Genomic DNA, 17737 nt, shown 5'->3' with positions numbered 1-17737 from the left:
TGAGAGATATTTTTAGGTTAATTCAGTAAAAAAAACAAAAACAAAACAAAAAAAAAACAATGTTGATATTTATTATATTGGGATTGGTTGGCTTGATTTCTGACAGCTTTGCACAGGAATTCAATTTATTTTTATTCTGAATTAAATGGAGTCGTGAATCAGCTGATTTTAGCCTCTACTACTACCTCTGTTTCACTTTATTAGAACCAATTATTTTGTAAACTGCAACATTAAATATTATTTTGCCTAAATACATTTTTATAAAGCAATAGAAGCTGTCAGAAAAAAAATTGAAAAATAAAATACCTCCCGTTCATTAGTGATCCATCCACTGATTCCCACCCAAACGTAAAGGGAGAATGATTTTGGAGTTTGGTTTGATTTTAATTTATCAATTCAATACAACGTGCAGTAGGCTACAATTAATTAATTTATACTTGCTGTGACCTTTCTTTGCGTTTAAAAAAACCCAAACATTTCCCCTGTAGACAGCTTTTCAAGGTACATGCCAGATATGTTTATCCCCCCCATACATCTTGGAGAAGTTTCTACAGTTCTTCTCTGTATTTAATCTGCCTCAGTTGCTTCTGTCTCTTTGGATCCCAGACTCCAAGAGGCTGAGATCAGGGCTTTGATTGCTTTGAATGAATTGGGCTGTCTAGTTTGGGATTGTTGTCCTGCTGCAGAAAGAATGTGGGATCAGATGCCCCCTGAAGTGCTTAAAATCTTTGCACAGTGCTATAAATTGTATACAGGAGAGAACATTACAGATAAGTGGAAAGTGTTATCCTGGTATAAAGGAATGACTCTGAGTCTATTCTTATACTTTAGTAGTGGAGGAATAAAGCGTGCGAGTGCAGCATGATTCAGTAGGAACAGAAAAATATGACAAAATCTGTGTAATTTTATAAATGTATTATTTGCATCATAGTGCCCTCCACTTGTGAGAGGACTTCAAAGACACATCAAATGGAAAGAGTTTTATTCTATATTGACCTTACACCAGAAAACATCTAAACAGGAGGACAATTCAAAGGCTCTGTTAACTTCAGGTTTTCCAGATAAACACACATTATGCTATATAATGAATTTGTACACAGTGAGCCAAACACAACAATACACAAACTATCCCTTAACCACTTACATCCATATTAGCTGAGCTATCTGGATTTAGTTTAGCGAAAATATGATAGCAATATATATTAACTACAGTAAATGATTTGAGTTTAATATTAAGATCTTATTTCATTTAGCTTCCCATGATATCTCATTTAGTCATGCTAAAAAGCCACATTAAATATTATAACATTAAAACCAAAAACCACTAATTAGACCCCAAACACAAACTAAATATTCACGTTAAATGACTCTGTCACACATTTGATTCACCTTTTAAAAGCCCCACAGTTCCTGAGAATATAGAAACAAGTCTGTGACTGATACCTGAATATAACAAACATGACATTTTAAGAAGCCACGTCTGATGGTCAACAACAAAATTACACATGCTTTAAAATAGGTTATGTATTGTATATGTGTCATATGATGCTGCAAATGGGAGGGAATCTAAAAAAGAAAGAATGATGATCCCACTAAAATAAAGATGTACTGGGTCTATAAAACCTGAGAACAGGCCTGAATAAGCAATAATTCATGTGTATATACTCTTCTAATTTCTTTCAGATGGTAAAATAGTGTCAAGTACATTAGAGTTTTTGTAGATGAAGGTTTTCTGTCCTCATTAACATTTTTCATCACATTCACTCTCACTGTACCAGTGTCAGAGTGTTTCTTTCCTTTTTCAGGTTTGAGCTCCAGCTTCAGCTCCAGCCCCAGCTCCAGCTCCATCATCCAAGATACTTTTAAGTTAAAAAGAGCAGTGTATAGTGAGAAGTATAGTGAGAACACAAATTAAAAATAAAAAACAACTATTTGAAGATGCAACTACCTGCTTAAAGAGACTGGTATAAGAAGCCTTGTACTTGATTTTGAAACCCAGTTTCCAAAAATAGTTACCAAGCAGTGGAAAATAATTTAACCCTATATTTAGTTGAAAATAGTGCAAGGACGACACGTTTAATGTTGTTTAATTTGTCATATTTTGAAGAGGATTGTGCAGAGGAGATGCCCCGTGTGCAGGTGGTTCATCTATGTTTTAGTTTAGGTGTGTGCAGGTATTCTCTTCTAGGCTTTTGTCTTTCTCTTTTTTTCCTGGTATGTGCCACATTGACTTTTTATCCCACCGTCAGCCCAGAATCCAGAGGGATCAGAGACTAATATAATTTACAGTCTGATCCCAAGTTTCTGAAAGGTTTACATTTTTAACTGCTCCTCCTCCCATCACATTGATTGTAATAGACTGAAGCTTGTCACCATTATTCATTAGAACATTTGGCCTGACAACAAAGAGTATCTATATTATAGTTCACATCCTAGATCTAAATCTTACCTCAGTACTTCAAATCCGTTTCTCTTGCACCAATCACTAAACCCTGCTTTGGCAGTTTTCAGAGTTGCAACATCGTCCTCCTTCTTCATCCCCTTCCAGTAAGCCCGAATGATGTTCTCAGAAAAGCGCGCTGGCAGAAAGCTGGACACCTGAAAAGAACAACAGCAACATAAGTTTGCAAATGAAGATGTAGGCAAAGAAATACAAACTAACAGAATAATAACACTAATTATTATTTTTTCATTGTCATTGCTGTAGTTCAGACGTGGTATCTGTTGATTGGATATGCTGTAGTAGGGTCCTCCTTTCTGTAGAAATATGTATCTTTAAGGGGGTCCTTGTCTTTCATCCCATAGTCAAAAGTGGCGACCTAAAAGAAGATGTGTGAGAGAGAAACTTGTGTTTATATTCACAAATGAATATCACCCAGTGGAGGAAAGAAAACATGTTACAATCAACAAAACCAAAGATCTAAAGAAAAGTGTAGTGAAGTGATTTTATGAAACACTCACAACAACTTCAAAGTCGTCACGTGGAATTTTAGCCTCAAGGGCCTGATTCAGTTCCTGTTTCAAACTGTCAATAGTATCCTGACAGAGAGGAGAGAGACCATGTGTCTTTATATTTATCTTTACATTTTTATTATTATTTATTTTTAAATCTTCTTAATTGCGTTTTCTTACCTGTTGTATTTTGCTTCCTGGGTTGTCCTTGTTCTTGAGTTTAGGAAGGATGTGAAATGAGAGGGAGAAGACATAGTGAGTTACTCACCAGCAAGAGGACATTCACATAATGTGTCAATTTATAAAAGAACCTGTTTTTTAGTCTGTTTTGTCTCTTTTCACACTAATTTATTTATTTCCAGCTGCAAAAACGAACAGGTGAATCCCCTCTAACCTGCTCCAGAAGAAAATATTGTCTGACAGGATGATATGAATTTTGGTTTCTGAAAAGAGGTCATCTCTGGAAGCAGAAAGGGGTTTAATTGATGCTGTTTAATGGGCTGTCACCTAGCAGAGTGTCTGGAGCCAGCTGCTGTACTGATACAGCACAGTTGTCTCTTAATAGTATAACATAATAATCTATTAAGCTGGCTGCCTCTCCATTGTCATTTTTACATCCCTTCACTGGGTACAGAGATATCTGTGAAAATTATTAGAAAACACTTGTGTTCTCATACAAATAACTGCATTTTACCAGTGAGACAGTTGTACATTAGACCCTACAATTTTAAAATGTTTTACTGACTTCATACACAAGCTCAAATAGTGTGTCAAAATGAACATGAACACCTCTCTACACACCATGGCTTCGCCCACAAACTTGTACAGGTTTCGAGAGACGATCCTCTGAAGAATCCCTCTTGCCTCCTCCAGATCTTTTTTGTCAGAGTAGAGTATGACTTCGAACAAATGATCTGCAGAGCAAACAGAAATGAAGAGGAAGTTTGAACTGAACAGTGTGAAACATAGAAACAATAAGAAATATTCAAAGCTCAGGAGCCAAATAGGTTCAAGTTGAAATGTCTGATAGCTGTTCTGGTGCTCATCAAGACATTTAGATGTTATAGACTGTGACGTCAACTTCCGCACCTCAGTAGTGGATCTCTGTGTGATTAATAACTGAGTCATCTAGCACTGATAATGCTTAAAGTAATTCAGAACATTGCGAAATATAAATAAATCTCTATTAGTATGTATGTATCTATGTGAACAAAGCAAATACAGTATGGGATATAACATTGAAGACAGAGATGTTTTTAAATCATGTAGTATATTTTAAACATGCAAGAGAAGGCATCCACTGACCTGTCAGCTTGCTGTAGGCCTCCATGTTATTTTTGGCCTCAGAAAGTTTGTACTTCTTATCTGAACCTTGAATCTGGATGTGATCATCTGCTTTTATGAGGGCATCTTTGATCCTGATGAACAGACCCAACAAATAATAACTTTCTGGAACATTTTGCTGCATCCGATAGAATAGAGAGAATCATGAAGCAAATCAAGTAAGCTACAGCAGGTCAGAAGACCATGATAATAGCTGTAGAGTACCAGCATGGGAGGGGTAGGTACTCACATAATCTCTATACTCATGGTTACTCTGTGCTGGTAGGCTCTTCTGTGGAGGTAGTTCCTTGTATGGAACATGTTATACAGATTGTCCACCTCCTGTTGAGAGTAATGTGTATAGTTTAGTCACAGATAATCAGGTTAATTAATTGTTGTTTTAAAGATAAAAATCAGGAGTAGGCACCTTGTCTCTGGAGCAGATTTGCTTTTCCCCCTGCACGTCACACACCCTGGCAAACTTTATGAAACGCCAGTGGTCAAAGTTGTTCTGGATGCCCAGGTGGTGGCAGTCCCTGAGGTGAGAATATACATGAGTAGAAATATACTGCATGTATGATGTTAAACTCTTCAAACTGTTAGAATGCATCAGAAATTAAAACTAGTCAGGACAGTATTGTAATTATTTATGGGAAGCAATACACAGTAGATCCTCACTATACACCACAAAGTGAATTGTTCTAAAGCATCTCCACCTGGCAAAGTAGTCAAACTTGTCCACATCAATGCCGTTTCTCTTGTTTGACACAATTTCATAGAGGAAGGATTTGTTCTCTTCACGACCTTTATATTGCCACTGTGGAGGCAACAGCAGAATAGTGGCGTTAGACACTGACAGTAAAGATGATACTGACTGATTTCACAGTATTAGTAGTGACAGTACCTTGCCCTGAGCTGTAGCAGTGTCTGGATGTCTAATCATCTCCTTGATGAAGTCTTTGTCATGTGGAAGGACCAATTTCTTTCTCTCCCACTCTTCCCACAGACCATTAGATTTCACCAGGTGATCAAACATTTTTATAGAAGCATCCTCATGCTACAAGGTATGAGAAGTTTAATGGTCAGGTATAAAAATAAAAATACAGTGGCTCACTGCTCAAGTAGAAGATCTCTAACCTCTTGACCTCTGCTATTTTACAAATACATCAAGAGTTATGCACATGATGTTAGTTTAGGTGCAATGTGTACAAGCTTCTTTTTCTACAGCCCCATTTCTCTTTAAAATTTGTTCTGTTCATTTTGACTATAATTGGTTTTCATGTTTAAATTCAGGAAAGTTTTGTGTTGAATTGGTGTTGCTTCATTAGAGCAATAATTAACAATTTCAGGATAACCTTCAAGATCTCATCAAAAACACACACATACAATCACACATATATTGTGATGCAGTTTTGTTCTGTGCTATTAAGTCAAACATCAAATACAACAGAAATAGTAACCTTCCATTTCTTTTCTTCTTTGCATGCTTCAGGAATGAACATCCCATCAAAGAGATGAGAAAAGGGCCCGTGTCCTAGATATGGAGAAAAATTAATGAGTAAATGAATACATAAACTGATCAATGTTGTAGAAGAATAAATGTCTGCATCATTGTTTATGTCAGTGCAAAAAAAACAACAGAAGTCACATAGATAGGCCATGCTCAGTAACCTAAAGAAGTGGAATTAAATAGTTTACATTCAAACTTAAAGGTTTCAACTATATTTTGAGAAAAAACAAAAAGAATGACTTGAAAAGACTGATTAATACGCTTCCAAAATCTCAATATACTGTGAAATCATCTGAAACATTTCTTTCCTTCCTTCATTAAAAAGAGAAACAAACATTACGCATTAGACTTTATTATAAAATCATGTTGTTTCACAATCTGTGAATAGCTTCACTATATGTTTCACATTTAATCACACCCAACAATAACCCTTTAAAACCAAATTCATATAGAAGTAGAGAGGTGTGTATCACTTACCCAGGTCATGACAAAGACCTGCAATCTGGACACAAAGGATGTCTCTCTCATCTATCTTGAGTTCTGGCTGCTTTGATTGCAGAGCTTTTGCAAGCTCTCCTGCTAAGTATGCCACGCTGTGTCACCAAATAGAGCACACACACATTGTAAACATGATTATACCTTTACTAAATTAAACAGTCTGTTTACTTTAGTTTTATTGTCCTCAGTTGATGCTTTGTCACACACCAGTCTCTCCCTTAATTTGGACAGTGTGCTGGTGTGATTCCATGAGGACGTACCCGATGGAGTGTTCAAAGCGGTTGTGGGATGCTCCAGGGTAAACAAAATAGCCCCCACCAAGCTGCTTGATGTTTCTTAGTCTCTGGAACTGAGGTGTGTCAATGATTTTGACAAGAAGAGGGTGTAACTCCACATGGCCATGGATGGGATCATTAAACACCTGGCGAAAGAAAATGAAATGACAAAATAAGACACACAGTGCAGTTCTCACACAGCTGTCAGTCAATACTGTATTCTGAGACCTCTCTGAACTAAAGTCCTGATGAATTTCACAGCAATGAAATCTGAGTCATTATTTTTCTCAGTCTCAACATCACATTTGTTGTAGACCAAGAATGGACTCGACTACAGAAAATAAACAAGCACAACTTTAATTTTGTGGTTCATTCACTGACAATGGCCTCATGTTACCTTGCCTGGTGGAGCTGCTGTTGCTGCCATTATAATCCCTAGATAAAACAAACAAGAAGCCCAAGAGACAGGAAAGACTTTCAGGTTGTTGTTGTTACAGTTTGAGAAGGTTTGACTTTGTACACATTTGGTTCTTTATATAGTTTTATAGATGTTGTAGCTAAGTTTTAGGAGTGACTCTCACCCTACGCCCAGGGAACACAGATAAACATTGGCATCTTATCTTTTTTTAGTTTTATTAATTTTAGAACAGTTAATAGGAATTTTTAAGACAAGTAGGCTTTATATTAGCTGAAAGTGTCATTTAATCATTAATTATGAACACCAAACCAGAAGACTCACCTCTGGATAAATCGTCAAGTCCTTCTTTTTGCAGGGATGATTTCGGGTGGTTAGGTAGGACCCAAAGGCAGGACACAAGGAGATGAGGCAAGAGTCAGAAACAAAACGGCTTTAATGAAAACTAACAAACAAGCAGGTAACTGAATGTGCTGCACATGGAGCAGGGCAATCCAAAAACTCAAATACGAAAAACAGGTAAAAACTAAAAAACAGAAGGACTGAAGAAGAACGATAACAGGACAGAAGCTCCACACAACCTGGGAGGTTTACAGACGACAAAGGACAAAGGGAAATGCAGGGCTATATATATACACAAGTGGCAGAGGGATGATGAGACACAGGTAAAACTAATGAGGGTGGAGCACACAAGGAGAAACCAAAGAAACAAACAGAAGACACAGGGAGAAACACTAAACAGGAAACTAAGGAAGAACTTAACAAAATAAAACAGGAAACTCAAAACACAGAACCATGACACCATGTAGATCTGACAAGTGCTGAGAAGATATTTCAGGATAGTCTGATGAATAATATTCTATCCCACAGTTTAATACAGCCGATCAGGACAGACCACACAGACAACTACCTGGGGTTTTAATACCAGCCTTTTATACACTGGCCACACCTATGCATATACACACTAGGGGTGTAACGGTACACACAAGTCACGGTTTGGTACGTACCTAGGTGTGGGCGTCACGGTTCGGTACGGTTCGGTACAACAGGGAAAAAGCAACAAAAACTCACACATGTATAAGACTAGCTTTTTTCATTTACTTTGAACAGACACCAATAGACTGAAAAAACTGAAAACCACCTCCTGTTATAAAAGTAAAAAATAAAAGTAAACTAGATGATCGCAAGTGATCATAAAAGGGTCCATGCCGTGACCAAGTTGTCCCTGAGCAGAACGCAGAGGCATAAGTCACCAGTAGCGTCCCCTATAGGCCATATTGCACGAAACTTGGTGGGCTTGTAAGGAGTCATCCACACATTGTTATTGTCAAATTTCAAGCAGTTTACTGGGGTGGACCAAGGGTCACAAAATTTGGGGTGCTTGTACAGAATCATATTATTATCAATGATGTGAAGTTTGATAACTTTTAAGTATATACTTCACATAATATTAGCTTTGGAATTGACACCTTTAGCTAGGCAGAAGGAAATTAATCATTAAGGTGAAGAAGAAGAATAAAAATCGCAACAAAATAATAGGGATCCTGCAACTTTGCATGGGTTTGCATGGACCCTTAAAAATAGAATAAAACAAAACAATTATATGTAATGCATTCTAATATCTTAGCTTCATGACTGTTATGTTCTTTTTTTTTGAAGCAGCTCAATATTGGTGGTGATTCAACTGCATGATAATGTTTGAAGTGTATATTGTGGTAACACTAGAATGGGATTGTCAAAATAATAGAAACATGTGTCACTAAGTCTCTTAGCTATTTTGAACACATGATTAGATTTAATGCAGGACTGCATTCCCTTCCTCTAGTGTACCTAATGAATTGGCAGGTGAGTTAATGTTTAATTTATATAATTTGATATTATCCCTGAGTATACATTAATCCTGCACTACCACATATTACACAACCAGTGTAATACAGTATCTGAACTGTTTGCCAGCCAGCAAAACTGATATTCACAAGGCACACGTGGACAGCACCGGGACATTTCCCTGTGGCCTGAGGGTTGCCTTGGCCTCCAAGGAAGAGTCACCTTGACCAGCAGGAATGAATTCTACACACATGTGTATTCGCCAAAATGAAGTTGTCACATTATACTTGTTTTGTCGACCAATAACTGAGAGGAAAAGGGAAGGAATGTAAAGGCCACTGGCACAGATGCAGCTTAACACTTCCTTACCTGTTGTATCAGAGAGTGATTAGAGGGTGATTGGAGGGATTATTAAAAACAATGAAAGTTGATTCTGAGATGAGGTTTACCAAGCTATGCAACAATATAAAGAGGTACATTTAAATATATATTTACAGAACGTCAATCAATTTACGAGGATAGAAGTTTTATTCCAAATCAACCATCGAAACAGGAGTACAATTCAAAGGCTTTGTGAAGCTTTTAGGTTTCCCAGTTAGACAAACATTATTCTATAGAGTTACAGTGAATATGCACACAGTGATCCAAACACAGCAATACAGAAACTATGCCTTAATCACATACATTATTTCATTTAGCTTCCCATGATGTTTCATTTAGTCATATACAAAACAATGAAAATGACCAGTAACTAAGTAACAAATAAAGATGTGATGAAAACTCATTCAAAATCAGAATATTTCATAAAATTACCCATTAAATATTATAATTACCATTAAAACCAAAAACCACTAATTAGACCCCAAACACAAACTAAATATTCACGTTAAATGACTCTGTCACACATTTGATTCAACTCTTTTAAAAGCCCCACAGTTCCTAAATATATAGAAACAAGTCTGTGACTGATACCTGAATATAACAAACATGACATTTTAAGAAGCCACGTCTGATGGTCAACAACAAAATTACACACACGCTATAAGATAGTGATTAGGTTATGTATTGTATATGTGTCATATGAAGCTGCAAATGTTAGTGAGTCTAAAAAAGAAAGAATGATGATCCCACTAAAATAAAGATATATTGGGTCTGTAAAACCTGAGTACAGGTCTGAATAAGCAATAATTCATGTGTATATACTCTTCTAATTTCCTTCAGACGGTAAAATAGTGTCAAGTACATTAGAGTTTTTGTAGATGAAGGTTTTCTGTCCTCATTAACATTTTTCAGTCTCACTGTACCAGTGTCAGTGTTTCTTTCCTTTTTCAGGTTTGAGCTCCATCTCCATCTCCATCTCCAGCTCCAGCTCCAGCTCCATCGTCCAAGATACTTTTAAGTTAAAAAGAGGAGTGTATAGTGAGAAGTGTAAAGAACCAAAAACAAACACACACACAAATTAAAAATAAAAACAACTATTTGAAGATGCAACTACCTGCTTAAAGAGACTGTTATAAAAAGCCTTGTACTTGTTTTTGAAACCCAGTTTCCAAAAATAGTTACCAAGCAGTGGAAAATAATTTAACCCTATATTTAGTTGAAAATAGTGCAAGGACGACATGTTTAATGTTGTTTAATTTGTCATATTTTGAAGAGGTGCACAGGAGATTCCCCGTGTGCAGGTGGTTCTTCTATGTTTTAGTTTAGGTGTATACAGGTATTCTCTTCTCGGCTTTTGTCTTTCTCTTTTTTTCCTGGTATGTGCCACATAGACTTTTTATCCCAACGTCAGCCCAGAATCCAGAGGAATCAGAGACTAATAGAACTTACAGTCTGATCCCAAGTTTCTGAAAGGTTTACATTTTTAACTGCTCCTCTTCCCATCACATTGATTGTAATGGACTGAAGCTTGTCACTGTTATTCATTAGAACATTTGGCCTGACAACAAAGAGTATCTATATTATAGTTCACATCCTAGATCTAAATCTTACCTCAGTACTTCAAATCCTTTTCTCTCGCACCAATCACTAAACACTGCTTTGGCAGCTTCCAGAGTTGCCTCATCAGTGTCCTTCCAGTAAACCCGAATGATGTTCTCAGAAAAGGGCGCTGGCAGAAAGCTGGACACCTGACAAGAACAACAGCAACATAAGTTTGCAAATGAAGATGTAGCCGAAGTCATCTTACAAAGAAATACAAACTAACAGAATAATCACACTAAGATTAAATTGTCATTGTCATATTTCAGACTTGGTTTCTGTTGATTGGGTATGCTCTGGTAGGGTCCTCCTTTCCGTAGAAATATGTATCTTTCAGGGGGTCCTTGTTTTTCATCCCATAGTCAAACGTGCTGACCTAAAAGCAGATGTGTGAGAGAGAAACTTGTGTTTATATTCACAAATAAATATCATCCAGTAGAGGAAAGAAAACATGTTACAATCAACAAAACCAAAGATTTGAAGAAAAGTGTAGTGAAGTGATTTTATGAAACACTCACAACAATTTCAAAGTCGTCAATTGGATTTTCAGTCTCAGGGAGGGCCTGAGCCAGGTCCTGGTTCAAATCGTCAATAGTATCCTGACAGACGAGAGAGATCATGTGTCTTTATATTTATCTTTACATTCTTATTATCATTTGTTTTTAAATCTTCTTAATTGTGTTTTCTTACCTGTTGTATTATGCTTTCTGGGTTGTGCATGTTCTTGAGTTCAGGAAGGGTGTGAAGTGAGAGGGAGCAGACATAATGAGTTACTCACTAGCAAGAGGACATTCACATTAAGCTGTCAGTTTATAAAAGAACCTGTTTTAGTCTGTTTTGTCTCTTTTAACACTAATACAGGATTTATTTCCAGCCCAAAAATCATACAGGTGAATCCCCTCTAACCTGCTCCAGAGGAAAATATTGTCTGACAGGACGATATGAATTTTGGTTTCTGAAAAGAGGTCATCTCTGGAAGCAGAAAGGGGTTTAATTGATGCTGTTTAATGGGCTGTCACCTAGCAGAGTGTCTGGAGCCAGCTGCTGTACTGATACACCACAGTTGTCTCTGAATAGTATAACATAATAATCTATTAAACTGGCTGCCTTTCCATTTTTACATCCCTTCACTGGGTACAGATATCTGTGAAAGCTATTAGAAAACACTCGATGGGATTCTAAATTGGCTGTAGGTGTGCATGCGAGTGTGGATAGCTGTCAGTCTCTCTGTGTTAGCCCTGTGATGGACTAGCGACCTGTTCAGGCAGGGTTCCCACTCCTAACCTGAAATTATTTTCCAGGACTTTTCAAGGACATTTTCAGCTGCTACAGAGACAGGTTATCATGTCATACACTAATACATTCCCCTGTCCCGCTCATTCTTTGGAATGATACTAGCGACATTGGCACTTTTCAATTTACCGTAGTCCCGAGTTTTGTCTCTAGGCGTGGGATCTGAAAAGTCGCTAAAGCCAGAAATTCTCTGCTAAAGCTAGCGACAAAATCAAATTTGATTTGCTGGTAGTGTCACGTGGGGCGCTGCGCTGGCTAGAAGCAGAGAAGCTCTGTGCCGTATGTTGCCCAGAAGACATGCATGTGCATAACTTTTAACCTGTTTGTATTCGCTCAGAAGGTAGGGAGAGGATAAATAATTTTCCAGGATAACTTAATAATTTCCAGGACATTTGACCTTTTTTCTCATTTTCCATATGTTTTCCATGACTGGAAAATTGGTCAATAATTTTCCAGGTTTTCCAGGTTTTCCAGGACGCGTGGGAACCCTGTCAGGGTGTACCCCACCTCTTGCCTGATGACAGCTGGGATAGGCTCCAGCCCCACCGCGGCACTTCACAGTACAAGTGGTTAAAGAAAATGAATGAACACTTGTGTTCTCATACAAATAACTGCATTTTACCAGTGAGACAGTTGTACATTAGACCCTACAATTTTAAAATATTTTACTGACTTCATACACAAACTCAAATAGTGTGTCAAAATGAACACGGACACCTCTCTACACACCATGGCTTCACCAACAAACTTGTACAGGTTTCGAGAGACAATCCTCTGAAGAATCTGTCTTGCCGCACTCAGATCTTCTGACTCAGAGAAGAGTATTTCTTCGAACAAGTGATCTGCAGAGCAAACAGAAATGAATGAATCACTTATCACAACTTCTCACAATCTAATTTACAATGGAAGCATTTGAAATAGTAGTTGCTCATACTCCTTATTTACCATCAACACTCTATAAAAATTGTTTTTTCCAATCAAGGCTATTTACAGTATACCACTTATCACTGGTGACGCTGTAGGCCTCAAGCACCCCTAAATATAGTCTTTGCACTACTAAATGATTATTAAGAATACAAAATAGACTAGAAGTAGTAGTAGTAACAATAATAATCTCGCCAACTTCAAACATATACAAGTTGAATGCCGTGTTCTTTGAGTCATGACATGTGGTGCATTCACATGCTCATATTTACATATTATTTCTCTAAATCGTTTTGAAAACGTTAGCTGACGGAGGCTAGTTCACCAGAGATTATTATCTAGTCTAAACTTTCTTAGCTTTTAATCTGCAGGCTCCAGTCAAGCAGCCAATAGATGACCTTCATTATTTGATTTAGTTTCCTATTGTGATCAGACGGGGCTTTATGATTTATTTACACTATGGACAGTGAATTAAAGTACTGAAAGCTACTCTGACTTACTGGAAATTATATTTTTTTCCCCTATAGATAAATATATATATGTGCGGTGAGAGAAGGTCAAAGTTACTCTTGTCATGCCCTGTTTTGTCGGTGACCAGCTGCAGCCCAATATAACGAGAGACAGCAAGATCAAAAGGTGGCTTATCTCATGCCATAGCATGGTATTTGTTATAAACTGATCTGGAACAATTGATGCATTTTATTGTCATTATTATTGTGACATTCTGATCGGGGGCTGAGACCCCCTAAAAGTCTGGTCCTCTGATCGCCCCTGATGTTTTGTCCTGCTCTTTACTGGATTTAAGGAGTTTACATGAATTTTATGCTCCAACAAAGCGGTAACATACAGTGTGAAGCATAGAAACAAAGCTCAGGAGCCAAATAGGTTCATGTTGAATTGTCTGATAGCTGTTCTGGTGCTCATCAAGACATTTAGATGTTATAGACTGTGACGTCAACTTCAGCACCTCAGTAATGGATCTCTGTGTGATTAATTACTGAGTCATCTAGCACTGATAATGCTTAAAATAATTCAGAAAATTGCAAAATATAAATAAATCTCTATTAGTATGTATGTATCTACTGTATGTGAACAAAGCAAACACAGTATGGGATATAACATTGAAGACAGAGGATGTTTTTAAATCATGTAGTATATTTTAAACATGCAAGAGATGGCATCCACTGACCTGTCAGCTTGCTGTAGGCCTTCATGTTATTTCTGGTTTCAGAAAGTTTGTACTTCTTATCTGAACCTTGAATCTGGATGTGATCATTTGCTTTTATGAAGGCATCTTTGATCCTGATGAACAGAACCAACAAATAATAAGTTTCTGGAACATTTTGCTGCATCCGATAGAATAGATAAAATCATAGAGCAAATTAAATAAGCTACAGCAGGTGAGAAGACCATGATAATAGCTATAGAGTACCAGCATGGGAGGGGTAGGTACTCACATAATCTCTATATTCACTTTTACTCTGTGCTGGTAGGCTCTTCTGTGGAGGTAGTTCCTTGTATGGAACATGTTATACAGATTGTCCACCTCCTGTTGAGAGTAATGTGTATAGTTTAGTCACAAATAATCAGGTTAATTGTTTTAAAGAAGATAAAAAAAAATCAGGTGTAGACACCTTGTCTCTGGAGCAGATTTGTTTCACGATTTTCTTCTCCTTGTCTCTGGTGAGGATTTTCACGTCACACACCCTGGCTAACTTTATGAAACGCCTATGGTCAAAGTTGTTCTGGATGCCCAGGTGGTGGCAGTCCCTGAGGTGAGAAGATACATGAGTAGAAATATACTGTACATATGAAGTTAAACTCTTCAAACTCTTAGAATGCAGCAGAAATTAAAACTAGTCAGGACAGTATTGTAATTATTTATGGGAAGAAATACACAGTAGCTCCTCACTATACACCACAAAGTGAATTGTTTTAAAGCATCTCCACCTGGCAAAGTAGTCAAACTTGTCCACATCAATGCCGTTTATCTTGTTTGACACAATTTCATAGAGGAAGCGTTTGTTCTCTTCACGACCTTTATACTTCCGCTGTGGAGGGAACAGCAGAATAGTGGCGTTAAACACTGACAGTAAAGATGATACTGACTGATTTCACAGTATTAGTAGTGACACTACCTCGCCTGTGTGTGCATCAGCATCTGGATGTCTAATCATCTCCTTGATGAACACTTTGTCACGTGGAAGGTCCAATCCATAACTCATCATTACTTCCCACAGATTATTAGATGCCACCAGGTGGTCAAACATTTTTATAGAAGCATCCTCATGCTACAAGGTATGAGAAGTTTAATGGTCAGGTATTAAAAATAAAAATACAGTGGCTCACTGCTCAAGTAGAAGATCTTCAAGATTTCATCAAAAACACACACATGCAATCACACAGATATTATGATGCAGTTTTGTTCTGTGCTATTAAGTCAAACATCAAATACAACAGAAATAGTAACCTTCCATCTGTCTTGGCCCTCCAATGCTTCAGGAATGAACATCCCATCAAAGAGATGAGAAAAGGGCCCATATGAATGAATAAAAATGAATTAATATCAATTACTGTTGTACTGACATTAGAAAAAGACATTTCTGCATTATTGTTTATGTCAGTGCAACAAAAACAACAGAAGTCACATGGATATGCCATGCTCAGAAATCTAAAGAAAAAGAAACTGGAATGAAATAGTTTCCATTCAAATGTAAAAAAGGTTTCAACAAGACTACATATTTTTGGAAGGACTATTCTATTGTATTCATTCTTCATTAAAAAGAGAAACAAACATTACACATTAGACTTTATTGTTATAAAATCATGTTGTTTCCCAATCTGTGAATAGCTTCACCATGTGTTTCACATTTAATCACACCCAACAATAACCCTTTAAAACCAAATTCATATAGAAGTAGAGAGGTGTGTATCACTTACCCAGGTCATGACAAAGACCTGCAATCTGGACACAAAGGATGTCTCTATCATCTATGTTGAGTTCTCGCTGCCTTGATTGCAGAGCTTTTGCAAGCTCTCCTGCTAAGTATGCCACCCTGTGTCACCAAATAGAGCACACACATTGTAAACATGATTATACCTCTACTAAATTAAACAGTCTGTTTACTTTAGTTTCATTGTCCTCAGTTGGTGCTTTGTCACACACCAGTCTTTCCCTTAATTTGGACAGTGTGCTGGTGTGACTCCATGGGGACGTACCCGATGGAGTGTTCAAAGCGGTTGTGGGATGCTCCAGGGTAAACATAATAGCCCCCACCAAGTTGCTTGATGTTTCTTAGTCTCTGGAACTGAGGTGTGTCAATGATTTTGACAAGAAGAGGGTGTAACTCCACATGGCCATGGATGGGATCATTAAACAGCTGGTGAAAGGAAATAAAACAATAAAATAAGACACATAGTGCAGTTCTCACACAGCTGTCAGCCAATACTGTACTGTACTGTCTGAGTCATTATTTTTCCCAATATTAACATTACATTTGTTACAGACTGAGAATGGACGCAACAACAGAAAATAAACATGCACAACTTTAATTTTGTGGTTCATTCACTGACGATGGCCTCATATTACCTTGTATGGTACAACTGCTTCATTGCCACCTTCTCCTGCGGCCATTGTGATCCCTAAACAAAGAAGGAACACAAGAGAGAGAAAAGACATTCAGGTTATTGTTGTTACACATTTGTTTCTTTATATAGTTTTATAGGTGTTGTAGCTGTGTTTTGGAAGTGACAGTCACTCTATACCCATTGAACCCAGAAAAACAACATTGGCATCTTGAAGATTGCTTGCAAGAATTTGTATTATTATTATTATTATTATTATTATTATTATTATTATTCAAATGTTTTTTCATTCTGAAAACATTTCACACATAAGATTATACACACATAAGATTAATAATACGTGTCTTCCTCATTTCTAAGCTTGACAAAATTGAAAACAGTAAGCTGTTTTCAATTCTTCAATTGTGTGCAGCATTTTCAGGGAAAATTAGTATGTGTATCTATCTATCTATCTATCTAGATAGATAGATAGATAGATAGATAGATATATGTAAAGAGAAGGAGAGAGAGCAAGGTTTTGTTTTTTATTTTCATTTATTTTTTCTTAGGAGTACTCAGTTAATAGAAATGTATTTGTATTTTTACTAAGAGAAGTACACTGTAAACCCAGATTTTGTTTCTAATTAAACATCTGAGTGATCATTACTTATTCTTTTATGTTTTGTAAAAACCTGCTATCATTACTAAACAACATTCGTTCTTTGGACTATTTAGCTGAAAGATTCATTGCACTAATCATGTTTAGTAAAGATAACTTGGTATGTTAACTTTCATATGAAAAGGGAGGGGCCTAATTCAAAAACCTGCCGGGTCACGTGACAAGGCCAGCGTAACTGTGCGTCCACACGGTGGCGGTGCTCTACACTTGGCGGGACGGCGGGACGAGCGGCTGCAGACTTAACGCTGGAAACAACCTACTCCGAGAGGAACGGTTAGTATGTAAAATAACTATTGTTATCTTTGTGGGAACTTTGAATAGGTACACAAAAGCTTGGAGACGACTTGTTGACGCAGCTTTTTTTTCCTGTGTAAGGTTAACGTTACTGTTCGAACCTGTGCATGGTGTAAATAGGCTAACACTAGCTAATGTCCACTCAAAATTGTGTCGGCTAAATGTCAAAGTTAGCTTAGTGTTAACAGTCTGAGGGCGGCTCA

The 17737-nt window shown here is 37.2% G+C and overlaps 2 protein-coding genes across 2 annotated transcripts; both read right to left on the bottom strand.

Annotated features, from left to right (window-relative positions):
- Positions 1-2445: 2445 nt before the first annotated feature.
- On the bottom strand, positions 2446-6985 carry LOC311493804 (deoxynucleoside triphosphate triphosphohydrolase SAMHD1-like; the record flags this gene model as incomplete). Its single annotated transcript, XM_084552588.1, has 14 exons — positions 2446-2598; positions 2715-2819; positions 2962-3039; positions 3133-3165; positions 3754-3987; positions 4223-4370; positions 4526-4617; positions 4703-4811; positions 4992-5092; positions 5180-5332; positions 5736-5809; positions 6263-6378; positions 6544-6704; positions 6956-6985. The coding sequence occupies 14 exons, from the start codon at positions 6983-6985 to the stop codon at positions 2446-2448; spliced, it is 1587 nt and encodes a 528-aa protein (XP_084408714.1).
- Positions 6986-9374: 2389 nt separating this feature from the next.
- Positions 9375-16631, bottom strand: LOC311493803 (deoxynucleoside triphosphate triphosphohydrolase SAMHD1-like; the record flags this gene model as incomplete). The annotated part of the gene is made up of 15 exons (XM_084552587.1): positions 9375-10192; positions 10793-10929; positions 11052-11156; positions 11299-11379; positions 11471-11503; positions 12803-12915; positions 14187-14299; positions 14455-14546; positions 14632-14767; positions 14948-15048; positions 15136-15288; positions 15468-15537; positions 15934-16053; positions 16217-16377; positions 16587-16631. The coding sequence occupies 15 exons, from the start codon at positions 16629-16631 to the stop codon at positions 10129-10131; spliced, it is 1524 nt and encodes a 507-aa protein (XP_084408713.1). The 3' UTR covers positions 9375-10128.
- Positions 16632-17737: the final 1106 nt, after the last annotated feature.

Source organism: Chelon labrosus (genome assembly GCF_963514085.1).
Source record: "Chelon labrosus genome assembly, chromosome: 10".
NCBI lineage: Eukaryota > Metazoa > Chordata > Actinopteri > Mugiliformes > Mugilidae > Chelon > Chelon labrosus.
This window is presented reverse-complemented; position numbering and strand designations above follow the sequence as displayed.